This window comes from Dermacentor variabilis, chromosome 7, assembly GCF_050947875.1.
Source record: "Dermacentor variabilis isolate Ectoservices chromosome 7, ASM5094787v1, whole genome shotgun sequence".
Classification (NCBI taxonomy): Eukaryota; Metazoa; Arthropoda; class Arachnida; order Ixodida; family Ixodidae; genus Dermacentor; species Dermacentor variabilis.
In genome coordinates, this window is record NC_134574.1 from 160,974,832 (window position 1) to 161,000,633 (window position 25,802).

Genomic DNA, 25,802 nt, shown 5'->3' on the forward strand with positions numbered 1-25,802 from the left:
GCGTGTATTTCGCCGGAATATTCAACACGAATAATTTTGTAGCATGCTCCAACAACAACTGTATGTGGAGCAAGGAGAAGTTAACTACATTACGGCACACCCCAGTCCGCCGACGTGTATTCTTTAGTACCAGCAGAACACCAGAACCCGCTTCGTATAGGCCTCGGTTCCGCGATCTCAGCCCGTATTTCATTTATTTATTATTTATTTATGCAACACTGCAGGCCCAAATGGGGGCCCAAGCAGTAGGGGCAGAATACATAAATATTTACATATGCACGCATATATATACATACACACATGAAAAGGAAATACAAAAGCAATGCAACATATGTAAATATCAGAAGAAAAGAAAAGTGAAAGCGATGACTAATAAGATTAAGAGAAGGATTTCAAAGCAATTAAGGCAGAAGATACGCGTGACACGTGCGTAGTTTTCACATCATTGTGTACGAATGGTCAGATCATGCGGTCTGAATGAAGAGACACGTGTTGTGAGACTGAAATGTACTCCTCTTTCTTTCTTTCTTTCTTTCATCGAGTATTCGCGTTTCATTCATCTCTGGCCAGTCGAACAATTGCGCTGTCACAGTTCACGCTAAATTTGATAGCGCCCAACTCACAATGGATCCTTGGACCATCAGAAGTAAGAACGGCGCACGCTGGCTCCTGGTTAATTGCTAAACTTACAACGCGATATCAATAATGAAAATTAAATTCTGGGATTTTACGTGCCAAATCCACGGTCTGATTATGAGGCACGACGTAGTAGGGGACTCCGTATTTATTTTGCACCACTTGGGGTTCTTTAACGCGCACCCCGATACACCGTACACAAGCGTTCTCGTATTTCGCTTCCATCGAAATGCGGCCGCCGCGGCCGGGATTTGGTACCGCGACCTCGTGCTTAGCAGCGCAGTGGCAAAGCCACCGGACGACGGCCGGTGTAACGTGAAAACGAAGTACTTCGATAAACTTATTGCAGACCAGTTTCTCAAGAGCAGGACACACCGACATTTTCCGAAGCAAGATTTGTACTTGAAGGAGGATTTCTCCTGTTGCAAGAATCCAGCCCAGAGACAACTGCATGACCTGGACGTCTAAGCTCTAAGACAAGACGAATTTGCCAGACTGAAGAGTTAGGGGGCATGAACAAAGACGAAGTCGTTCCAGCTTATTTATTTTATAACGTGAATGAAATGTCCTGAGCTGCGCACCCCGTGCTGTCATCAAAGCGCTTGTCAATGTCGACCGTCGTATGCGCTGAGCCGTTACGAAACGATCATCTTGAAGTGCGCGTTTGAGCGAGCGCACCGTTCGTCGCGAATGCGAGAAGGAGGAGGAGGAGGAGGAGGAGGAGGAGGAGGAGGAGGAGGAGGAGGAGGAGGAGGAGGAGGAGGAGGAGGGAGTTTAAGGCCAACACTAAGGCCCAGTAAAGCAGACCGCTTGCCCCGCTAAGGCCCGTTGTCCATCCGCCGTGTCCGAGTGATGCCAAGCACTCCATGAAGGAGGGGAAGGGTAAGGAAAATAAGGAGAGGTGATGGCAGTGTTACATGAGCACAGAATGCGAGATGGAAGGCCGGGACGGGCGTATGTTCCGTTCTGCGGCGAGTACGGGCCACGTGCTGGAACCTTTTAAACAGCTGGCTGCTGACAGGCTTGATTTTGAGGTTGGATCTATATCCTCCTGAGACCCCGCTATGGGGATTTGTCCAATATATTGGACATTCAGATATGAGACAGTACTCCTGTGACAAGGCTTTCATCCTCATAAAACCACACTGTACAACTTATTGGACACCTGCTTGCGCCATCTATGCAGCATTGATGAAAATACATCGTTCAAATACAGTTCCACAATGGCGGCATTAAGCGGCGCGGCGTTTTACGGCAGCTGCCGGAGAAGTAAGCACTGTTTCTCGTATTTCTACCTGCTTTTAGGGCATATCTTTGATTTTATATTAAAGTTGATACAACAGCGTACGCGCAGAATACAAAATTTTAACTATTCGCGCGCTTACCTTTTTTTACTCTTCCTTTGATTTCGCGTGTCCATTACGTTGGACGCTAGGACTCAACCCGGTTATTTTGACCGCGCTTTTTCAATGGCCTTGTTATGAACAGTAGGCGAGTACTGATGGCGTTTAGCAGCTTGCGGACGAAATTGCGTCTCTTTTTTTCTTCGGGGGACCGGCCTCGCGTGTCTTATGAATTAATCCAATAACGTTTCTTTTTTCAATCCATGGCTTCGATCCGCAAGACACCTACTGTCGCAGATGGTCTCGTAAGGCAAAAAATATCAATATCCCTCTACCAGATATTGTTTGCATGTACAACTTCAACATGGGCGTTGTTGACAAGGCAGACCGAATGATAAGTTACTACAGGATAAAAGCAGGCGTGAACAAGTGGACAATCAGAGCCATCTTTCACCTCTGCGACATTGCCCTCAACAACTCCTGGGTGCAGAACACGCGGGACATATGCTCCGTAAAGAAACAGCGGAAATAAATACTCAAATATATGCAGTTCCACCAATCTGTTGCTGAGACTCTCGTGGCTCAAGGGAAGAAGCAGGATGAAACGGAGAGTGAGAACGAAGCCGAGTTACATCCGCCATCAAAGCAGGCTCGGCTGTCTCCTCGAGAACCGCAAGAAAAGAGCACTACCCACTACTCAATACTGGCAGACACTGCAAACACTGCCCGTTGCAGACTACAGGGCTGCGACATGAAAACAAAGTTCTTTTGCGCCAAATGTCGGCACTTCTTCTGCATCACCAAGGACAAACAGGTGTTTTGAAATTGCCCACGGGAAGTGAACACAAGAGCGAAATTTCTTTTTTGAGCAGAGGAATGCTCTTTTTATGTACTTTATTGAATACTTTGCCTTTTGAGTTGTTAAAATATTTTTGCACATGAGTTTTGCGTAATATCCGCGGTATGTCATTACGTGCGCCCTGGGTAAAGAAAGACCGGGTAGCATCCCAGTGTCCAATATATTGGACATCGCGCTGAGCTTAAATTATCACGGCTATTGAAAAAACATTTAACACTTTTCACCTTCATAACCATCCTGATTTATTCTGAAAGTTTGGTAAAAATCTGTGCACCCAAATGCATCCCGGGTCTCAGGAGGATATTGGGGAAAAATAAATATCCGGGAGAGCTCCAGGAATAAACACGAGCGAACGTGTCCCACACACATAATGTATTCCCATGGCCGTAAGTCGGGGAACTCACTCGTGAGTCGACCGTCTCTGAGATTCACTCAGACCCACACTGACCGGTGTGCCGAGTGAGTCAGGCTGAGTCATCGAGTGAGATCCGTTCGTGTTTGCCTGTGTGGCGGCGCGTGACACTATACGATTGCCAATTTATTTAGCAGGCGAATGTTTAGTTCAACTATGAACCTGACTTCACGCTGTTGTCTAATACTTTGCTATCGCTATAATTGCTTCGCCTTTTGGCTTTAGCATCACGACTTTTTGCTTGGCACAATAGGGCGCCCTGGCGTGCTGATATGGCGTATATTTTTTGTGTCATGTACGGAAGCAATAGACAGCTCCCACTGGCCATCTGGGCGGCCCCATGCCCGGACCTCCCCATCGCCGGATTCCAAACGAAGTTATCTCACTCACTCATGAACAGGCGCTATAATATATGCAGACATATTTTGTTTTTCTTTGTTCTGAGTGGAGCGGCGTCACGTTGGATTGCTTTATGTGCGTCATTCTCCACTTCGTTGCCCCACGCTGCACTCCATATACACTTCGCGTTGCCTGGCGTTGCTTTGCCTCGCGTTTCGCTGCCTATGTAGCGCTCTCTCCCGCCGCGCTGCGCTTGTCGCCGATGACTGCAATGAATTCTTCATCACGCGCGCGACATAGCTGCGCCGTCACTGCAGCGAGTCGTTGTCCCTGTATAACGAGAGCAGAAGCTTACAGCACGTGGCTCCTACGTGCGGCTCTTCAGTCGCTGTCTCTCCGCCCTCGGCGGAGCACGCCGTCCTATCAAAAGACTCGGGAACAATGCGTGCACGCCCGGGGCTGTAACGCGCTTCTCTTCGTAAAAGCACGAAGAAGACCGTCCGCCGCCCCGTCCACTGCGCAGACAATCGCGGGCCTGGCACTCGATGCGTCATTGTCGGATTGGGCACGCGTTCGGCAATGTGTGGACGCCGTCGTCTAATGTCACGCAGAGCTCGCCGCTGCAGCTCCGTTTACGCGAACTCCACGTGAGCGGTTCGGGTCGAGAGCCGCAGGGTGACTCCGATCGGCGCGACAGCGTTTACAAGGGCCAAGCTCGTTCTTTTTTTTATTTTGTCTCTTTCTGTGCGTGTAGGTTTGTGGCAGGCCACAAGGAAAGTTGGCCCTAAGTTTAAGCTTGGACTCATTCCACGGGGTATACAGTGTACAACGCGGTTGAGGCGTTTGTAAGTTAAAGTACCAAATTGACGTAGTCAACCGGAGTGGCGATGTTGTGCTTGTCGGTCAGTCGTATTGAATTGCAGAGAAGTGTTGTACAACAGGGCGAAACTGGCGCAAGACAGGAACGACAGACGAACAGCGTCCGTGTCCTGCTGTTCCGTTACACTCGATCCCGTTTCAATGCCAAATCGATGCTCCACCACAATCAATGCGCGCACGCATTGAATTACAGATGAGCTCGTGCGGTCACGCGGCAGTCATCGGAGAGCACGCCCGCGCACGACGCGAGGGACACACGGTCCGATCACCGAGGCTTTGGGATCACCGAGCTTATAGGCCAAGAGTGAAATCTGTGTGCAGGTGCAGTGGCAGTATGGGTGGTAAAGGTGGTGAAGCTGTTCAGAGTTGGACGACTGGGAAATTAGGAGAATGGCGGGGAAGCCTGCGAATACTCGCTAAGCGTGTCGAGGGAGCCTATCTGCTCCCGCTTTGAAGTAAACGTCCAGCCATGGCAAAGCTGCCCCGACGCGCTCTCTGGACCCGCTCTACTACGAATGCGTGCACGAATCTAACGACAGGAGATCGGGCCAACAAGCCGGCTTGTTCCACCTTTATTGGGTTCGTGCAAATGTAGCTTCTGAAGTAAGCCTTATACAGGACCAGAGCTCTTGCTTTAGCGAGTTGGTCAAACGTGCTGATTGGAGAAATGTAGCGATGCATGTTTTCGTCGTCTTTTCTTTCTTTTTCTTTTTGCGCGCTACAACAAAACAAAGAATTAAAGGTCGAGCAATCACTCAATCAGTCAAAACTGCCGCAGTGTGATGACCAGTCTCGGGAGTACACCGTGCCACCGCAGTCTGCGTGGTCAGTTAAGCGAAGTAGTTAACTAAATTAACTGCAGGCAATATCTGTAGCTCGTGTTTCGGCTAGCATAGTCCGGCAACAAAAGCACTGTAGTCGGTCTCAACCTCGCTGGCATTTCAGTAAAAGGGCTGACGTCTGGCAGCTGCAACACCTGAGCGCTGCAGCTGCCAGACGGAGCTTAGTTATGAGAGAAATATAGTGGAAGTAAGAAAGGGGAGCGAGAAAGGGGGGGAGGGAGCAGGCACTTGCTGCTGCGGCAGCCTGCATCAGCTAATGCGTGTTTTGCATTCTTGAGTCGGGCGCTGTTGGACAGATGCGTAAGCTGCTTAGACGCACAGCAACAGTGCGATGTGGAGAGTGGAAAATTGGTCAATCAAAGCTTGTTTCGCCCATTCTTTAGTTCTTTTTTTTTCCTGCACTTTCACGAGCATATTTTCACTGTGTGGATAGTGGTACTTGTGGTATTCGCGGAACTCCAAGCAGATGTCTCTAAAGATTTTTTTTTGTTTTTGTAATACGCGATTCTTAGATAATCTCGGCGTCCGCTTGTGACGTCATCTGCTTCTCTCCTCACATGAAATAAACACACAGCAATGAGGCAACCGTGCGCAGCTATGTGATTCTGTAGATTTCTAAAGGTTAATATTTTTTTCCGGTTTTCTTCTCCGTCCTGATGCGGAATTTTGCTTCCTTTTTCATTCGTGAGTGAGGTCGTCATGTTTTCGTAAGTGCTATTACGTGTTCTCTACTAGTTCGTGTATCACTTGTCATGGTATATTGAATTTTACCGAATTGCTCGCTTTACCAAATGTTTTCCGTGAGGCCCTTAAGGTATTCCTAATTAAATAAATCCGAATGAAATAAAATTAAAATGTACATTACGATGCGCAGGACAGGACTGCGCAGAACACATTGTTCTTCTTCTCTCATCCGCGCTTCATTTCGATACTGGGTCGCTGATTTTGACGGGTTCCTTCCACTTCGCCCTATCAGTCAAGTCCCTTTTCGTTATCTCGGCGCTCAGGTGCCCGTCGACATTGTTTTCGGCTTCTTATGGCGACCTCGTGTCCTCTTGCCATCGGAGTTAATCGTGATTGCCTCCGCGCCAATAATGATCTTCATTAGTTTCATTCGTGCTAAGGTCATCTCCAGCGTTCCCTTTCGCACCTCTCCCGGAATGTCCGTGACATTTAAGTAGCATTCTTCTGACGTAGTCGTTCCGAGCTGTACCGTCTCTTAACTCCACGAGCTTGTATCGGCGTCATTGCTCCAGACACTGCATCTTCCTAAATGTTGGGTTTCTTAATTGGAGGCGCTTAAGTTTCATGAAACTATGCTTGGCTCCACCGCGCCTTGTGTAGTCGATCTGGAAACCTGGTCCCGTGTTCACGAACCTTTATCGTTCGTAGGTGCATCGAGACCTTACTTGACTTTATATATATATACGGGTGTAGACCGTAGGCTCCCTTGTTATATGTTTCGCATCTTCCTTCTTTCATCATCGTCAATTACCATAGTCCTATTTCCTTCCCTCTTCCCCTTTCCCCAGCGCGGAGTAGCTGGCTAGAGGGATGTACCTCAGGCCGACCTCTCTGCACTTCGTATCAAAAAACTTTTCTCCGTCCCTGCACGTGCAAGGACGTGCTAATTGGAAGCTTTGCAAGAGCGCAGTTCCACGACTCACAAGCAGGGATAGTCAGCGAATGACCTCGGTGCACGTTAGAACAGATGTCCGCGCAAGAAAGGTCGTTATGAATCACACCCAGAGAGACACATGGTACGACGCAGCGCCTCATTCGACGCGAACCGGTCGGAGAGATTGCTGTTGGCGCCCTTGTTGGATGCCGTCGGTGGCACATACGAATAGCAGTACGTCGCATCGTACGCACATTACTTAAGTGAGGATATATCTGGCTATTACAGTACGCCTTTGGAACTGAGTACTCTTGGCAACAAACGTTCTCGAGGTTTCACACACCTCCGAGGACACATACCCGCTGATCTTACGGCGCAGGCACAAACAATTAACTACAGCGAAGTGGGGACGCTGCATGGCGTGCTCCGAATATTGCACTCACTAACCGAGTTTAAGCAGCAACGTGACTGCTCGCTTTAGACGAGCTGAATCTTCCATTTCAAAAGAGCTTTACCAGAAGTCAAGTGCGCGGTAGCGCTGTAAACCACGCACTTCAACCAGTTAGTCATTCGCGGCAAAAACAAAAAAGATGCATTGCCAGAGGCGCGCCCCCCGTGCCCCTGGAGATTGTTCTTCACGCCGGCCTCCCTGCGCAGGCGGTTCCAAGGTTGGGCGGCCACACGCCAGTGCGGCGGATCGGCGTTACTTAAACGCGCGGGTGGCCGTGGCGCGGTTACCGCATCGCCGGGCTTTATATTCTCGTGCCGCTAAAGATAGGATCGTGCGCGGCCGCTGCCTAATTGTTCTCGTGCTCCAGCGCCGGTCGGTCTGTACCCCCTCTCCCTCTCTCACCCGCAGTCCCTAATAAAACGCGTCACGCGGAGGCTGGGGCAACTCACCGGCGCAGCCCGCCGGCTAAATGCAGCCAAATGTGTGCGTGTGTGCGCGACCCCTGAGGTGAAGGGCGACAGGTGGGCCACGGTGTGCGCGCGGTGCATGATGGGTCACGGTGTGCGCACTCCCCAACACCACCGTTCACGGCTTTCGCGATGTCCATCGCAACACAGTCGCGTATTCTGTACGGTGAAAAAAGGCACGTGCTAAGTCACTCAAAGATCGGAAACGAAGGAAACAAAAAGGCTATACAGAGCGTTGAGAGTCAAGAGCGAGAAATAATTTGCAAATACCCCGTTTTCGTAAGTCACGCGTGAATAAACAGTACGCGTGGAGCTGGCTATAGCGCTCCCCGGGCTACCAGTCTTGTACACGCGCGCAAATGACCGAGGAAGCGGACGGGAAGGTGGCAGCCGCGGCTGCTTAAATGGTAAATTAGCGATTAATGCGCAATTATTGGTAAAATTGGCTTTCAGGGGGCTTTCTCAAGCTGCCTATGTAGAGCGCCTTTTACCCCGGAAAATCTTCCAGAACTTTTGCTGGAGACATAAAGCTGACTTGACTATCACTTGACTATCACGATGAATGCATACCGAGACGAAATGACGAGAGTGTTGGTGAATCATTATGGCCGGCGAAAGAAATTCAGATTGCTTAAGTTTTGCTTTATTTCTTATGCACGACTAAGACTTTGCTCTGGCAGCTTTGAGCAGGATCGACGGGGATCCTTGGAGCTATATTTAGTGCTCAAAGAAGACAGGAAAACGAGGGAAGAAAGGCAGGGAAGGCAACTAGACGCACGTTCGTTTTGTTACCCTACGCAGAGGGAAGGATGTTGAGAGAAAAACAAAAACTCTGAACGTGCAGATGCGGGCGGAGCGATATAAAGAAAGGCGGCGACACAATTTCTGTGAACTCTCTAACGTATTCCAGAAGCCCTAGTCTGGAGGGTCTGCGTTCATAGCCCACGTCGACAAACAAGTTCTCGAAGGCTGACTGTATTTGTTTGTTTGTTTCTTTGTTTTCGTGAATCTTGCCTTTCAAGCATAGAGAAATTGCTGTAGTGGCTTAGTGAACTTATCGTCCACCAGACAGCACCTGTCTAACTCATCGTTTACGACGAGGATGTCGGCACGAACACAGATTATTTATTGTCTTTTGTCTCCTTGAAATGTAACGAGGGAGGCGCAATGGAATGTTCCTAAAAGTGTCGAGAGGATGTTTACATCGCCGTTAAAATCTTCCACGAAGCCTATGGCCTTGTGACACCTGCCGCTGCGAGGTGACCTCCTTCGAGCACCTCCTTCGTGACTGTCCCCGTTACGAAGTGCCAAGAAAAGTGCTCGTGACCGCACTCGAAAAACTGGACAATCGCCCCTTTACAGAGGAGAAAGCTCTGTAAGCTTTCTTACAGAGGAAAAAGACATGCTTCGGCACTCAAGGCCTTAAAGGGCTTTGCTGAAGTTTTTGAGGACGTGGGAATTGTGCGACCGTCTTTGAGTGTTGTAGCGCGTAGTAGCGCGTTGCTGCGTGAATTTTCCGATTTCTATTTTTCCCCTCTTCTTCTTTCTCCTTTTATTCGCTTTACCCCTTTCTCCAGCACAGGGTATCCAGCCGGTACTTACACTGGCTAACCTCCCTGTCTTTCCTCCCCTTTGCCCCCCGCTCCCCAGCCCCGGACGTACAGTGGGTGCAACTGTTGCCGCTGGCAAGCATGGGGATAACTGTCCCTCTGATCCCTTCGTATAGCTTGGTAGCTCTTGGTGCATATTTTGTCAAGTAGCCCTCGTGCGCGGGCAGCTGCACTACAGAGGTGGTGCGCGTCCGCTGTAGAAGCTGGAGCGGCGCACCGACTGGCAGTTGTGCGGCATGAAAAACCGCCTCCGCGTTCGGTTGACGCACGCGTCGCCCGATCTCGCAAGCATCGCGAGGCCGCGGAGTCGCGCTTTCTTCTTCGGAATCCACGAAGGTCATCGCTCTTAAATTTGAGAGTAAACAGCATCTGCGCGAACTCGTTATGGGCACCAGTGTAACTTGCAGCGCACTTTGCCATCTCGGATGCAGCGGGGCCGAGACCCAAGTGGAAAACACGCTGTGACGCCCTGCGCAAACAACTATATCCCTCCCCCCCCCCTCCCTCGAACGAACGTCGTTCATTTCTCTTCCTCCCGCGGCGACCGCGACCTTTCGGGACTTCGGAATTCCAGACGCGAGTCCATTTTTCTTCGACAGTTGGCCTCGGGTCCGGGCCTTGCGTTAGGAAACCTCGCTGTCTGCGCTCGCCGCACAGCGCTTGGCTCGCTCTCTATACTGCCCTTACGAATTCACGGTAGCACGTCGAGCTTCTCGAGCGCATGGCGTTTAGACGGCGTGATGCGTCAGTCGATACTTTTGTGCAGCTCTTTGCTTGCTATAGCGAGTTATATAGGGTGTCCCAGTTAAAATTGGCCAGACTGTTAAAAAAAAAAAAATGGAGGTTTAGAAAACACGGTGCAATGCACAATGATAATGCATACGGTGTTCGATCGCGAGAGGTCTGACGACCGACAGGCCGTATACAGGTCTTAAAATCGTATCTTGCACCATGTATTCTACTTGTTTTTTTTTCTTCCTTTGAACAGCTTAGCTAACGTTAGCAGCGGCAAACGGTGTACTTTGCGTTTGCAATGGCTCGTTAAGCTTTTTTTTGTGTAATCTATTCCTCCGAGATGCGCAATCATGCAATAGGAACGCTATAGGAACATACACTGAGTGTTTGCAGTGATTCGTATCATCCTGTCTGAAGCCTATCGTGTGTCATATGTTTCATCACAAGAGAAACAAGGCAAAATTAACGCGGAAAACAGAGGGTAGGTGTGCACTCTGTTGATGAATTCCAACGGACCTGGTTGGTATTCATACAGAACTTATTGCTATGCTGACTCAGCGTTTGTTGAATTGAATTCTGGGGTATTACGTGCGCAAATCAAGGTGTGATTACGAGGCACGCCGTACTGGGTTCCTCCGGAATAATTTTTGACCACCAGGGGATCTTTAACGTGCCCCCAATGCACGGGACACCGTCGTTTTTTTTTTTCTTCTTCTTTTTTTGCATTTCGCCTCCATCGAAATGCCGCCGCCGCGACCGTGATTTGATCCAACGAAGTCGTCTTTGCTTAGCAGCGCAACATTATAGCCGCTAATATATGTATATTCTAAGAGAGTGGCAAGTCGCGGCGTAAAAAAATTGGCGCCCCGCATAATATTTGTCTTTTACAGCAGGGTATTGATTGTTGTTCGTGTGTCTTTCCGTTTGCGACGACCGTGTAAGTTATAGCGGAACAGCTTGAGTAAGCTGTAAATAATGATGCGTTCTTTTTTTCTCTCTCTTTTTTATGTTTCTGTTTCCCTGTTTCTCCGCATTATTGGGAGTGATTCGTTTCGCAGCTGGTGTTGTTTTCCACTCCGTCATTGTAAACCGCAGCGCATCGCCAATCGTTGTTCCCTCAGAAAATATGTATATGAGCAGGAAGAGCCGCCTACGCGGAAAGGAAAAAAAAAAAAAAATAAGGGCACGTTGTTATCATTGGTGATGGATTGGCGAGTTTGCTACTTGCGTGTCGAAACATATAGCTACAGCGCTGAGAAAGACGAAAACACAACTATAAGCGAGAGAGCGATAAATGAGATGCGAAAATCAGGAAGGTTAACCGGAGGATAGCCATTCAGTTTGCTACCCTGCACTGGGGAAGGGCTAAGAGGAGACTGAGCGACATGGCAAGGCGGGCGCCCGCATGGTCGCGCAAAATGCACGGAGCCAGTGTGAACATGCGTTTTTTTTTTTTCTTAGCGCTGTAACCATGTTTCATAGCCGCGCACGTCGTACGTGTTTCGAGGATAAATTAATAGTTGACCATTATCTGTCAGCGCAACAAAACACAAAGACGAAACAGAAAAGACGATTACAGACGCTGGTGTTCGTGGGTAGTGTTCGATCATCATATTCACCACATTACATCATAGGTGGTGTCGAAATCCGTGCCTCAACGACAGTTGTCTCTGAGGGACAGAAACATGTCGAAGGCTACGATTCTTTTTTTTTTGGGGGGGGGGGGGGCTGCGGTCAATGAAGCGATCGCAAAATATGTGCCTATAACTTTACGAGCGTCTTCTTGAACACTGATGAACTGCGGAACTAACGGACTATGGTGGCTCGGTGACTATGGGGTGCTGCAGTTGAGCAGTGAGGTCACTGGTTCGATCCTCTGTGGCGGCAATTCAATAGGGACGAGAATGGAAAAAAAAAAAAGAAACGACCGAGTACTTTGATTTGAATGTATTATCATCAGAAATGAAAACTGCGAACAGAAAAGACTGAAAAACTGATCAAAATACCAGTTACGCGTAATTACATGAGAGTACGACTCGGTAACGCGCTGTAGGCAATTGCTAAGCATTGTGTGTTCCATATACCAGGTGTTTCTGCGAAGACTAAGTTACCTTTAAGAATCACCTGCGGCAGATGGCGCATTTCTAGTCCTTAATGAGCTGCTCTACTCGAAGAGGCGTGGACATTACTTGCATGAGAAATCTAAATGCATAATCCACTGATTAACAAAAATCCGCCAGTGAAGTTTTCAAATTAATTACCTTACGGCGCATATTGCAATTTAGAAATTGTAGCCGGTGAGACTGCAACGCATATTCGCTGGAGAAGATTTCTCTGAATTACATCATTTTCGAAATATGTGCCATCAAACTTCCGGTAAAAAATCTACTGTCGTTCCTCTTACTTTTTGCAACGAAGCTGTATATATGGCTAGCCGATTCGCCCGTCCCTCCGTCTGTCGCCTGTACGCAGAAAACTCCTCCCGCACAACCCTATGCGCATGCGCAAGAAAAAAAAAAAGAAATAGAGGCGTGCAATTACTTGCCCGCGCCAGTAGTTACGTCCTTGCTCTCTGTCGCAGCCGAGCGCGCGCGCAGAAGTTTCTCTCGGGCTCCAAAATGGGTAAGCCACGCGTAATACGTACTCCTGAGGAGCAGGCAGCTTTCGATCAGCAACGCCGCGAGCAGAACCAGGAACGAGCACGTCTACGCCGTGCCAATGCTGCCGCCTGGGCGCAAGAACAGGCTCGTGCAGCCGAGCGCAAGCAACACTGCGTATACCGAGGATTCGGCAGCCTACCAAGTCGTCGTTTAATGAACCGTCGGGATAAACACCGGGGCAGCACGTTTCAGGTTCGATGGTTAACCACCTGTACGGAGTGCCTGGGCGGCGATTTTTTAACAGAACGCCGTTTTAGGAATTGAATCACAAAAGCGACTGAACCGCCGATGTATTTATTCGCAAATCTGTGGAATTAATATTTCAAAACTGGTATCATCCTGAGAATTCCTTCCATTTGTATCCACCTTGCGAACTTCACGGCTACAATTTCTAAATTGCAATGTACGTGCTGTAAAGTAATTGCTTATAAACTTAATTGTTGAATGCTGGCACTGTTGTCTCTGCATTTTCGCTTTGTTTCTTAGCAAAGTCTGGGAGTTGCCGCTCTCTCGATGCGGCAATGGACAAAGAAACTTCCGAGGACTTTCCTGGCGCGCAGCCGTCCGGTCGGTCTACGTCCAGGAAACGTGGGAGAGAGTGAAGCGACACAGACAGCGAAGCCACCGAGTTGTACTCGGACAGCTGCGTCTCCTCGGGCGACGACTTCAAGGTTGTCGTGAGCCGAAAGGCAAAAAGAAGACTGCCGCGGGCGTCATCGTTGGCAAGTGCTTCGACCGTGAAGGATGTGCCACAGCGGTGGCCGCACACTGTTCTCTTCTTGCCCGTGGACCCTATACGACCAATTTGCGGCTCCTGCACAGGCACGTTCTTTCTTTATTACTCGAGGACATCGCTCCGAATGAGAACAAACTAACGGAAGAATGTCCTGGCTGTAAACGTTTTACATGGTAGCGCGCACTGCAATGTTTTCGAAATGCCACGGAATTCGACAAAGTAAAAGTGCGATCAATGATCCCTACAGGCGTTAACTGCACTGTTGGCGTCACTTACGACGTCGACGTTTCCATTCCGGCCGACGACTTGCGAATATTAATAAAGCCAACAACAGAAGGCACTGTCGTCACGCATCTCACCAGACTCGGAAACACACGCTGCGTGAGGCTTGTGTTTGAGGGAGACTGCCTTCCCTCTCAGGTCAGAGGTTGACATGTCCGCTATGCAGTTCGACCTTACATATCGAAGCACCTGGAATGTCACAAGTGCTTCAAGACTGGTCATGTAAAAAGCGCCTGTGTGAACAGTACCGTGTGCCCGCGGTGTATGCCATTCGGAAGACGCCTGCCGCGCGACTGTCCTGAAGTGCCTTAATTGCCGTGGTTCCCACGAAGCCTCATCGAAGGACTGCCCGAAGGTCCGGAAGGAATTCGCGTTTCCAAGGCGCATGGTTCGGGATCATACCACACAAAGAGAGGCTTTCGCTACACTTAGGCGGCGACGGTATCGCCACCGAAGGGTGCAATGAAACGCCGCAACAAGCAACACGCCGTCTTCCGCCAAAGCGGCTGCTACTACAACGCAGAGCGCCATCCATGAGTGGTAGCGCGATAACGAAGAAAGTGGCAAGGCTCGATCATCCCGCAGAGTGGCCCGCACTGCCAAGCGCACAACCTGCCACGGAGACACATCGGATACCAGCGCCATCGACACCCTTACAAACCGCTGATGCAATGACATCTGATTAACGCCTGGTTATAATAGTGTTGCGGTCACCGATGAATGATATGCGTGTTCTACTCAGCAACATGAAAACCCCGTCAGCACATAGCGCGCTGCAGGTGCAGGACGCCCTGGGTCCAGTGCTTGCGGCTCTAGGGTAAAGGAATGGCCTGCCAGTTGCCATCGTTTCGAGAGGAGGTCCAGAATGCATCCGTATTTCAATGGAACGCCAGACGACTTAAGTCGCATATATATGTCCGACTTTGGACAGCTTGTATTCGTGAATCAGTTTGCCATTATTGTCATTTGTGAGCCAAACGTGTGATCTCCCATCAGACTCTCCGGGTATGAGTAGATTATGTCCTCCACCCACGGGCAATGCAGCAAGATTATTGTTTTTATACGCCGTGACTTGGCGTATGTTCATCACCCCGTGTCACCTGACAATGAAAACCAGTACGTGTGTTTGACTGTGAAGAAGAGCAAGGCCACTTTCACAATTGTGGGAGCCTCCTTATCACCTTCAAGTCGTCTCAACTGCGAGGCGCTTACGGGAAATTTTGACAACGACTACACCGTCGTGGGTGATCACTGGAGATTTGAGTGCCCACCACTATCTCTGGGGAAGCGACAAGCTTAACTTAAGGGGCAGAAGATTGGTGTCCAATCCTCTGAACAAGAACTTTGGAACTTGGAGGAGGAGGAGGAGGAGGAGGAGGAGGAGGAGGAGGAGGAGGAGGAGGAGGAAATAAAGAGACAAGGCAGGGATGTTAACCAGAAATGTGTCTGGCTGGCTACCCTACTCTGGGGGACGGGAAAGAGGGAATAGAAAGATAAGATAGAGAGGGAGGGCAGGGAGAGGAAAGCCGCGGTGAGCTCGCGCACGCACGCGGAGGGCCTGAGCGAGTCAAAGACGTTCACATAGGCCAGTCGCCCTCAAGAAAAACAAAAGTGCCTTCATATCTTTGTGGGCCGACGAGCGATTGGGATGGTCTTCAAGTAGCTCCTGCACAGACAACGGCCGATCGTACAGTCGTCGCAATGCTATAGATAATGTTTGTCTTTCCGACTGAAAGCGATGACAATGGCACAATAAATGTTCGATGTTCTCTTCCACGCCGCAGACGTCGCATGCAGCAAAGTCGGTCATTCCAATCAGAGTAGTGTACGCCTTCGTGAAAGCCCCTCACAAGCAGAGCCGGTATAGAAGCGATGCCTCGTGTCAGTGAAGCCCGGGTGAAGGTCGGAGTTGTAGCGAAGGGTTCAGTTCGTACAACCTGGTGTGCCTTATATCCACTACCGGTGTCTCCCATATTCCGATGGGTCGATTTTGTGCGCAAAATACAGGCAATTAATGCGGCTTACCAGGACGTTAGTTAGAAACAGACGTCACTTATTAGTCCTAAAGGAACGAAGGCCCCGGTCCGGGCTCTTTTGGTAGTCTCATGCATCCTGGCCTAGTGCATTGATGTGCTGCACCAAAAGTGGTCACCATACCTTTTTCTTTTCTAAACTGCGTGGTAGAGTAGCACACTCGCCCCGACTGCCGGGACGCCTGTCGAGTGGCAATATTGAAAGTGTCACATTTCTGAATGTGGAGGTGGCGTGGCACTCCCACAAGGTGCGTTTCTTGGATGTATGTGGGCTCCGCAGTGTTTACAAGCCTGCGTCCCTGTTCATATACAGTGTGTACAGTGTGGTGTCAGTAGTCTGTGCGTGTGTGTGTGTGTGTGCGTGTAGCTGCTCTTCCTATGCTTGAAGCGTCCTCTCTCTGCACGCACAGGATCGGTAGTGCGTTGAGAAGCGTTGACGCTGCCCTGCGATTCTTTGAAACATAGAGGTCTGCTTCATCGCATGGTCCGCGGTCAGCCGATCCGCCTGCGTAGAAAGCCTGCGCAGCAAAATCGCACGGCAGCGAAATTGCCGGCGCGGTCGTTTTAACAAACATTCCATACTCCCTGCAGTCTTTCTCTGTGCGCGCAGTACAATGAATGCGCTTGGGAGGACGGCACACGCACACTGAACAAAATCCCGGCCAACTCTCTCGCTGTCAAAGCGAGGTTCCCCTCCGCGCACCTGTGCTTAAACGTTAGCGTAACCATGGTGACGGCAAATCGAGGGCGCCGCGGCACAGGTGATCTTTAGGGGCACGGTACGCTGGTGCTGCGCTTCGTTTGAACATCGCCTGACCCCCCCTCTCTCTCTCTCTCTCTCTCTCTCTCTCTCTCTCTCTCTCTCTCTCTCTCTTTGTATTTCGGAGCTAAGTAGCAGGTCCGAGACTGAGCGTGATTTTGTTGAAACCAAGACGGTATGTTAAGCTTCGTCCTGTAGCCATGCATATCTATGGCACACCACGGGTAATGTGTTATCGTGCGCCTTAATGAATACAACAACGAGCTAAAAATAATGCAGTGTACTATTATGCAGTAATAGCGATCAAAACACGAGGGAAATCGTCGAGGCGTATCATATTGACACAGAAACAAAGTCCCCTGTAAGCCAGCCAAGTAGCGCCCCGCCAAAGAAGTAATTCTTTATTGGTGTGTCGTATACCCTAGGAGCGGTGGTGGTTTGCCTACTTTTGTTGATGGCCTACGCGTTTGCTTATCGCCCTATGCGTGCAGTCTCCTTCGTCTCTGTAATAAAGAACTTCGTTGATAGAAAGCGCTGTGATGTCGTTGCCTTCTTCGCGTTCCGTTTTCTCGCGCCACTCCGAGAATTGGCGATAATTGATTCGCTCACCGATCGATCGAACGATAAATCAGTTATTCAACAGATCTACTGAGTGACGTATTTTAATATGCCTGCTGCACAGTGGGTGAGGATGAGGGATGCGGTTGTAGAGAGTTGAGCATTATTTTTCGTTCCCGTGGGCTTCTTTAACGTGCGCCAAATACGCGGTAGACGAGCGCGTTTTTTTTTTTTTTTTTTGCATTCCGCCGTCGGCGGAGAGGGGCCGCCGTGCGCCTCGGGAGTCGAACTCGCGACTTCTTGCACAGTAGCGCCACGCGTCATAGCCATCGATTGAGCCAACGCGGCATTTTGTTGACGCAACCGTCCTTATAGAGGCAGAGAGGGAGATAGAGATAGGGATGGAGTAAAGGCAGGGAGGTTAATTATGTCCGGTTTGCTAACCACGAGTGGTAACAAAAAATTTGACGGTCACTTAAGTATCCTTAAGTGATTCAAATGTGAAAGCATTATGACTTCTTTAATTAAGTGGGTATGTCTATGATACGTGGCATCACACATTGTCACGTGTCTTTCACTACTCTACCTTCATCCACCTTGCTCTAATACGTACAACCTCAATCCAGCTTGCTCTAATTTGTGCCAACGTACTTTCACTTCACTTCACTCCAACCTTAGGTCACCTTGCTCTAACTTGTTCTAACTTTAATTGTGTATTACTAATGACATCACACGCTGATGACGATGATACCACTCTTTGCGGACAACGCTGGTCTTGCTGTCCCATGTAATACGTTCGCACTAATAAATCAGTCTCCAGTCATGGTACACCATTAAAAGTGCATGTTGTTGTGCCATTACCACCAGCCCGGATTCCGAATCTACAAGATGCAGAATTTATCCTGCGAACGCCCTTTGGACAAACCCGGGGCTGCGCCGAAAGGCACAGCGCCCTAATTCTCCCTTGACAAGTCAAGATGCTGAGCCGTCAGGCAGCGGCGTCCCCGGAGAAGCATCGGCAAGCGACATGTCCAAACGTGCAACAAAGTGCTAGACAGCCCAGCGCCGTATTTCCTTTTCCCTGGAGGTCACTGCGCACGGCAACTTGGAAGCGGGTGGCCAGCGCGGTCGCTGGTTTGTCCTCTCGGACGTCCGTCGAGTGCTGGCTTTGTATTGGGCCGTTTAAGTAACAATCGTTTCTCGGGGCTTTATAAGTCCCGACGCAGCCGCCTGGAAAAACTGGATCCACCGACCCACCGGGAGCCGAGTGCCGCTCTCGAGTGGAATGAGATGTGTCACGCGTTTCAGTCTCACCGGACGTCGCCGAGCGGGAACAGTCGCGTTTGCTGTGAGCTCTCGGCCCCCGTGCCGATCCGATCTTGTCTTGTATATAGTATATAAAGTCCGTTTCGTTATTCTCACCGCCGCCTGACTCGGGAGTCTTCGCTACCAACGCTCTGTCACGAAACGGGTGACGAGCGCAACGGGACCACCTCAAAGTCGTAATAGTGGTGGCAGCGGTGCAAAGTCGTAACAATGTGCAAGACTGCAGGAATGTCTGTCTTACTCATAATGATGCCCGCGTCGATACTGAGCCACGTAATGCTGTCGCGATGCTAGACGCCTAGCTGGCGTAACATCGTGCCATGCTCTCTCGGAGCATTGCGACGCGGCTTGCCGGAGCACGCTGCTCCGACGCCGTCATTTGCATAAACGTCATTTGCACGCGTGTAACGAGGCTCCTCGCATCGCAGGCTTACGCACGCCTTATCGAAGGGCGCAACGAGGCGGCGCTATGGGTGACTAGCATCCACACTGTCCCTCGCAACCGTTTCTGGTTGCTGTCAACACGAAAAAAAAAAAAAAGGAACACAAGTCCGGAGGGTGGACGTCCTTCCAAAACCTGCGCCATTCTTGCCGCCCTCACCATAGACATGCTCCGTAAGTTCCACGAATGGCACTGACAAGATCGTCTCTCTGTACAGAATAGGATTAGCACTGGCGCGTGTGTGTCCCCGTGTCGTCGTTGTGTTTCGTGCCACAGTTCGGACGGTATCTCGCTGTCGCGCAGGTGCACGAACGTAGCGAAGGTTGCCTGTGACAGACCTGCGAACGTAAACACACGCGGGACGAACGATGAACTCCCGTGTCCTTTTGTAATAGTTCATCGTAGACGCGTTGAACGCGTATGTTGTCGAACGCTTTGGAAGTAAGCGGATGATGGTAAATGTTCAGTGTAAGTGCAACAACAACAACAAAAATAAGTCATTAGCTTCATATTAAGGGACGTGCAAGGAGGCCTTGCACGCCCTACAATCTAAAATTCGCTATTCACTCGCCCTCAGAGAGAGAGAGAGAGAGAGAGTGTGGAGGTAGGGAGGTTAACCATGCAGACGCTCGTCCGGTTTGCTACCGAGTGGCATGACCTAACGTAGGAACTTAAGGGTGTGCTCACTGTTTCTTACGGTTTTTCCGTGCCCAGCTCTTTTCACATTACTCCGCATTTATCGCAGTGGGACAGCGTCCCATCTGCAGAAAGCACGATACTTAGAGTCGAGTGAATGGATCGTGCCGAAGACGTGTCACGCTGCCCCGTCTGTGGTATGCTCGCCCGGCAGTGATTTTCTGCCATGGCTATTTGCGCATGTCAGAATCTAAGCGAAAACGTGAATATACTAATGCGGCAGTCTATATACGCCTACATCAAGGTTCGCTGGCACACAGTGATCGCCTGAGTAGAAAAATAGATCATACAGTCACAGATACTAGATAAGAGCTCTCCTATCGGGACGTACGCACGGCGATTGCAAAACTGCTATTTTCTTTTTCAGTAACAATGCATTTGCAGGTTGCCTATAGTGCACTTACACATGTTCTCTTCAGCTACAGGTTACAAGTGACTGTATGTCGCACTGATGAAACGTAGTAGACGCTTACCGAAAACCACAGTTCTAGAATGATGAAAGAAGAGCAACTTCAGAAGATTTAGTATAAGGTCTTCCTTCTTTCACAAGGTTCCCGTCTCAACACGAGAGGATTCCATCGTATTCTCGACTTAATTCGTATTTAAGAATAATGGATACTTTTTAATTCTCCAGCGAAGCACTGACAGCTGGACAGGCTGATAACGTAAAACACTGAACGAAAGTAGTAGATCCGAGAGACATTCATGCAATCTGCCGTAGGTTGACAGCGTTCCGAGAAACGTTTCCAGCTGAACCGAAAAATGCATCGAGATGATTTAGCAGCAGCGCAAATTTACACGCGAACAAAAATTAACGCACCAGAACGACTGAATTCCGCGTAATCACGTGAGATGGCGACGTGGGAAAGCTTCATGGCATATTTTTTTTTTTTTTTTAGCACAGAGTGGTGGCGAATGTACGTTCTGGAACAGGAATCAAGTCAATGTTACGAACGCAGACTAACCTGGATGCGGAAGAAGACATTCGAGTTGCGTTTCAACTCGCTCGCGTTTGAATTTGCGCCGGCTTTTGAGGTTCGCCGGCTTTTGAGGTTCGCCGACGACGGTAGCGCGCAGGCGTCTTGCCCGACGTCAGCCGGGCGATTTATCTTGCGTTCGCCCCATCCCGACCGCCGTCACAGGTGCCGTCGGCATACCGTGGAATGATTTGATTTACGATAGACAAGCAGCCGCCAGGGAGCAGCTATTCGCGCAGACTAGATCGCGCCAGGCTAAACCAGCCGCGAGTTCTCTCGGAGCATCGTATGCGGTTACAGATTCTCAGCCGTCTCATCTTGAGACGGTATCGGTTTCGCTTCTAAACCGCTTCCTGCGCAAACCAAACCGTCCAAACGGGGCGAGAAAAATAAGTGGCTCACCGTTCTCGGAATCATTATTGCTTCCGGTCGAGGACGGATTCGACGAATCTCCCAGGTAGTACGTGCGACGGCCGCACTAAATCCGCAGGGTCGAAAGCGCCGCAGCTGAAACTACGGCCACATTGCGTAATCCTCCCCCCCGCCTGCTGGAACTTGGGGCAGAGAAAATGCACTTGGTCGACGCACGAACTTTCTTCCGTACACACACGCACACGCACTGGCTTTGGGTCAGACTTGCCCGCGTCTCAGTCGCTGTGTCTGTCTCGCTTCTGTTCTTTCCTCCTTTTTTTTGTTTGCCTTCTTACCGGATTCTTCTTCTCTCGTCTCTCGAATATTTCACTCTTCAAGTCACTCACGTCATCAGGAGTCGCCGTCGCCGTCAGCGCACACGTCACTCAACACTGAGCGCGGAGAAATACACGCCGCCGGAAAGGGCACTCGCGCACGCAGACACACACACACGCACGATCACACACGCCCTCCCAGACGTCACGCGTTTCTTCGCACGTTGAAGACAAAAGTTCTCCGCCTCGCGTTATTCTACGAGGAGCCAAATGCACGACCAGATAGTTTCTTTTTTTTTCTTTTTCCCCTATTCGTACGTACACTTCCGTTGCTTTCTGTCGGGCACACCGACGAACTCTCGCCCACAGAGCAGCTAGCTGTGCGCCCAGCTATAGCTCGATCCGCTCGCTGTGTACGCTGCAGCTGCGCCTCACATTTGCCCCAAGCAACAGCTGCTCTGCTTGCAGGTTGCGCGCCGGAGCTTGTCGCCGGAGTGCCGAGGCATCACCGACGCCGATGCGGCGAGGCTCGGGCTGGTCACTGGTCCGTGCCGAGGTCTCATTGTGCGATGCTAGTCGACTGACGTGGATCGTCGATTCGCGTCGGCGCTGCCCGTCTTCTCCGACGAAGGGTCGTCGACCTACTTGGTCTCGACGAACCGAGTTTCAGAGTGCAGCTTCCCCCTAGTGTCGCTCTGCTCCAGGCCACATGGACGGGAATGGGACACGCGTCCTTGCTGAAGACGCCGGATGAAAGCTGCTCCCGAATTACCTACTACGATTGTCGGACTTCAAGAAGCAACTTTGCGCGTAGCCGTCCTTGGTTGGGGAGCAGAAAGCCCCTTTGCTTTGGACGCCTCGATACGAGTCTCCCGGAACCAGCACCGAAGTCACCGAAACACTGAAATCACGAAGTGTGTATGTGCGTGCTTAATTTCTTTTTAGAGGCGGCTTAATCGATCACATCAAGTGGGACTGAAGATCAAGTTCTGCTGGTGCGATGTTACCGAAGCTGAAGGCGAACCGCTGGCGATACTTGCGAAGGCGTCAGCTGAATTTTCGGAAGGCACCGCTATTTTATTGTCCTTATGCTGAATGTTCGTACTTTCTTTTTACCTTATTTTACGAGTATATCCAGCGCCCTCTCGTTCTCCGGTTTGGACAGGCGACATTGTTTTTCGATGCACCAATGGGTGAAATCTATCACAAGCAGCAGGTTCTTGAGAAATCAGTCCTCTGTCGTTTGCATCAGCACTGGAAACATTTATTGTTATCGATTATCTATGCACTAATAGCGCGCACTGAAACGAAACTTGGTGCTTGACGATGACAGATGTCAGGCGAAGCTTCCTTCTAGTACACCAGCTGCAAACAACTCCTTTACAGACGCCTCACTAGAGGCGACAGCTCTGCAGTGAATCCAAACACGACAGTGGCAAGCACCGCAAAAAGCAAGGATCTGCCGGGTAAACGAGAGCACGTATTCAAAACTCGGGAACACAGTTCGCACTTTTTAGCCGTCACACCCGCACAAGGCTTTCGTCGAAATGGGCACCAGAGAAAACCAGAAGGAACGAAAAAAAAAAAAGAAATACCGCAGTCCAGAATACACAACTTGACAAGCAGCGCCACGCGCAAGCGTTAGAAAAGCGGCGTTGCGATGGAGTATTCCAATTCGGCGTCCAACTGTCCTGGGTCCCGCACCGGTGCCCACCACTCTCGTTCACTGCACCGCGTGGGCCGCGGACAGCGCACACAACGAACCCCTCGTCGGGAAAAGGCGCCTTCGAGCTGCTGCGGTCGCTTCATGTGCCAGAGCCGGGGACCTCCGGCGACGCGTTCCGGAAGGTCCAGGACAGCGGTGCTTCAGGGCCGTACGCCAGCGTCATCGGTCGGCGCATGGGTGCTGCCGCCCGTGCGGCACTGTGGTCGCTGCTGGTGATCCCGTCTCCGTAGTCGGTTCGGGCTTCTCTGGTCCTCGGGTGCCGCGAGGAGGGTGCGAACCGGGGTCCGGACCCGGTCCCACGCGGTCATTATTTTTAGCTTCTCTCTCTCTCTAGGCGGCGGCGGCGGCGGCGAGGGATGCCCGCTCCGTTGTAGTACTTCTTTCGCGCTGGCTGCTCTCGGAGTGCGCGGCAGCCGCGTTGAGTCGCTGCCGGCCCAGCTGTGCGCGCCCAGGAGAAAAGGTGCGCTGCCCCGACGCGACGCGACGACGAGGAGGAGGACGTGCCGGAGAAGGGAGAAAGTGCCGGGAGAAGCGGGGAGGGGTTCTTGTTCTTTTGCCAGCAGGAGACGCGAGGCTTGGGGAGCCTGTCTGCTCCGCACTTCGGTAGCAGCTTCAGCTGCCAAGTGAGCGCTTCGCCGCTTGCGCTGACGCCGTCGCTGCCTCTTCGGCGGCGCGAGCGGAACGGGCTTGCGATGTGATTTAGGCCTGACGATCGCCGCCTCTTTCTTTGATGTGCGACGGGCGCGCCGCGATCTTGGCTGCTGTGCACCGCTTTGCTCGGACGGTGTTCGCCGTACGCGGAGTTCTTTTCGCTGGCGTGAACAGGTTCGCCGGAGCTTTGGGCTCGCACTCTGGAAAGCCGCATGAGGTGACTGCTTGCGCAGTTGACCTTGCGGACTGAGTGGCCCTTTCGGTGTCTGCATAATTCACGACACCTGGAACGTCGGCATTGCAGAGTTGCGTCGCGATAATTCTTTGTCCGATTGTAATTGTATTTCTGCATCTGTACATTACAATTTCTTTAAGTTGCCACGCTCCTTTACAACGTGAGTGGCAAAACACCGCCCTCGAAGGGTGTCGGATCTGGAAACATTGTAGTACATTAGCGCACTTCTATAACGTGAAAACGCGTAGCCATCACTGTAGGTGGTTTGCGCGCGCATGACGTCACGGACGCAGCTTCTCAGCAGGCTAGTACCCAAACACGGAGGCCCCGATGACGTCAGTGCAACGTATCGTCGCGTGTACGTCGTCTGAATTTTTGACGGTAACCGTTTCTCACCGGATTATCACTGTTATCGATTTGTCTTCCGGTGCAAGACGCGCCTGTAGCACCTGTAGTGCTGCCACGTTTCTTGCTGACGCATCTTCTCGAGGTGCTCGTACTAGACGATGGCGGTAACGATGACGTCAATGATAATAATTTATTATAGCGGCATTAAATTTCTTTTCTATTCATTTGAAATAAATAAATTGTGCTGAAGGAAAATGAAATTTGGCTTGCGAACGAGAAAGACGACGATAGACGGTCGTACGGGGGTGGGGGAGAGGGGGACGCGTTCGCGCTCTCATTTTGCTTGACTGCCCTTGACGAAACGAGCTACGTTTTACCCTCACGCTCGGTCATCTACACCCTCGTTATAATATAAACAACGCACATCCACACGATCTCGGAGGTTGCATGAAGCAGCAATAGACGGAAATGAGGCGTTTGTAGAAACCAAATGTATGCAATCAAGCGTAAACTTGACAGTGTACCGAGTAATTTTAATGCCATTTTAAATTTCAGAAAATAATTTTATAATTCAAATAGCCTTACTTATACAATACTCGGAGCACCACGTGGCATCTTTCCGCGCAAATTTGTAGCGAGTATTGTATGTAACATCGCGAAGAGCCGGCTATAGAAGCGGTCCTTATGTACTAGCAGTGGCCCGTGAACTTGAACACACAGATTCGTTTCGTTACTCAATATGCCAGTCACAATTGTTGCAGCCAACTACTGCACACGTCGTCACCGCGCCATATTTTGCAGCATGAATGGGGCACTGTGCATTTCCGACAACTGATCGCACAGAAGCAGCGTAGAAGAGGTGATGGTGTCGTACTTCGCTGTGGCAACGCGCTCCGCGCCATCGAAACCTCCTTCTCGTTTCTCTAAAGCAAACTTATTCCCGAAAAGGGTCAATACTGAATCCGAGAATCACGAAAAATGGTAGTGTATAATCGCTCTCGAATAAAAACGTTTGCAAGCTTTAAGAGCAATGCTTCGAAAGGCGACGAGGTAAAAAGAAAGACACCGCCGCGCAAGCACTTCGTATATATGGTTAACCAGCAAAGCTGAAACATGCGGCTCTGGTGTTTATCACTGGGTTAATCCCGACGGTTCGTTAAACGACGGCTTCGTAGACTGCCGGATCCTCGGTACGCAGTTGCTACTCGCGCTCTGCTGCACGAGCCTGTTCTTGTGCTCAGGCTGTAGCATCGGCACGGCGTACACAAACTCGTTCCCGGTTCTGCTCGCGGCGTTGCTGATCGAAGGCTGCCTGTTCCTCGGGAGTACGCATGACGCGGGGCCTTCCCACTTCGTAGCCGGAGAGAAACTGCTGCGCGCGCGCTCGGCTACGACGCAGAGCGACGACGTCTCTTCTTGCGCAGCCAATCGCGCTCCTTTCTTTTTTTCGCGCATGCGCATGGGGCTATGCCGGAGGAGTTTTCGGTGTGCAGGC

The 25,802-nt window shown here is 50.6% G+C and overlaps 1 protein-coding gene and 1 long non-coding RNA gene across 3 annotated transcripts in view; one reads left to right on the plus strand and one right to left on the minus strand.

The window, feature by feature from the left end:
* Positions 1-23,610, minus strand: part of LOC142588325 (open rectifier potassium channel protein 1-like) — a 118,249-nt gene extending 94,639 nt beyond the window's left edge. Inside the window, exon 1 of one of the 2 annotated variants that reach the window (XM_075699936.1) lies at positions 21,064-23,610. In XM_075699936.1, coding sequence (XP_075556051.1) covers positions 21,064-21,078 — 15 coding nt within the window. In that variant the 5' untranslated portion in view covers positions 21,079-23,610. The remainder of the gene's footprint in view (positions 1-21,063) is intronic. The other variant, XM_075699935.1, reaches the window with a different exon arrangement.
* LOC142588326 (uncharacterized) overlaps positions 22,131-25,802 on the plus strand; it is a 116,414-nt gene continuing 112,742 nt past the window's right edge. The window contains exon 1 of the long non-coding RNA XR_012829702.1: positions 22,131-22,265. This is a non-coding gene — a long non-coding RNA (uncharacterized LOC142588326). The remainder of the gene's footprint in view (positions 22,266-25,802) is intronic.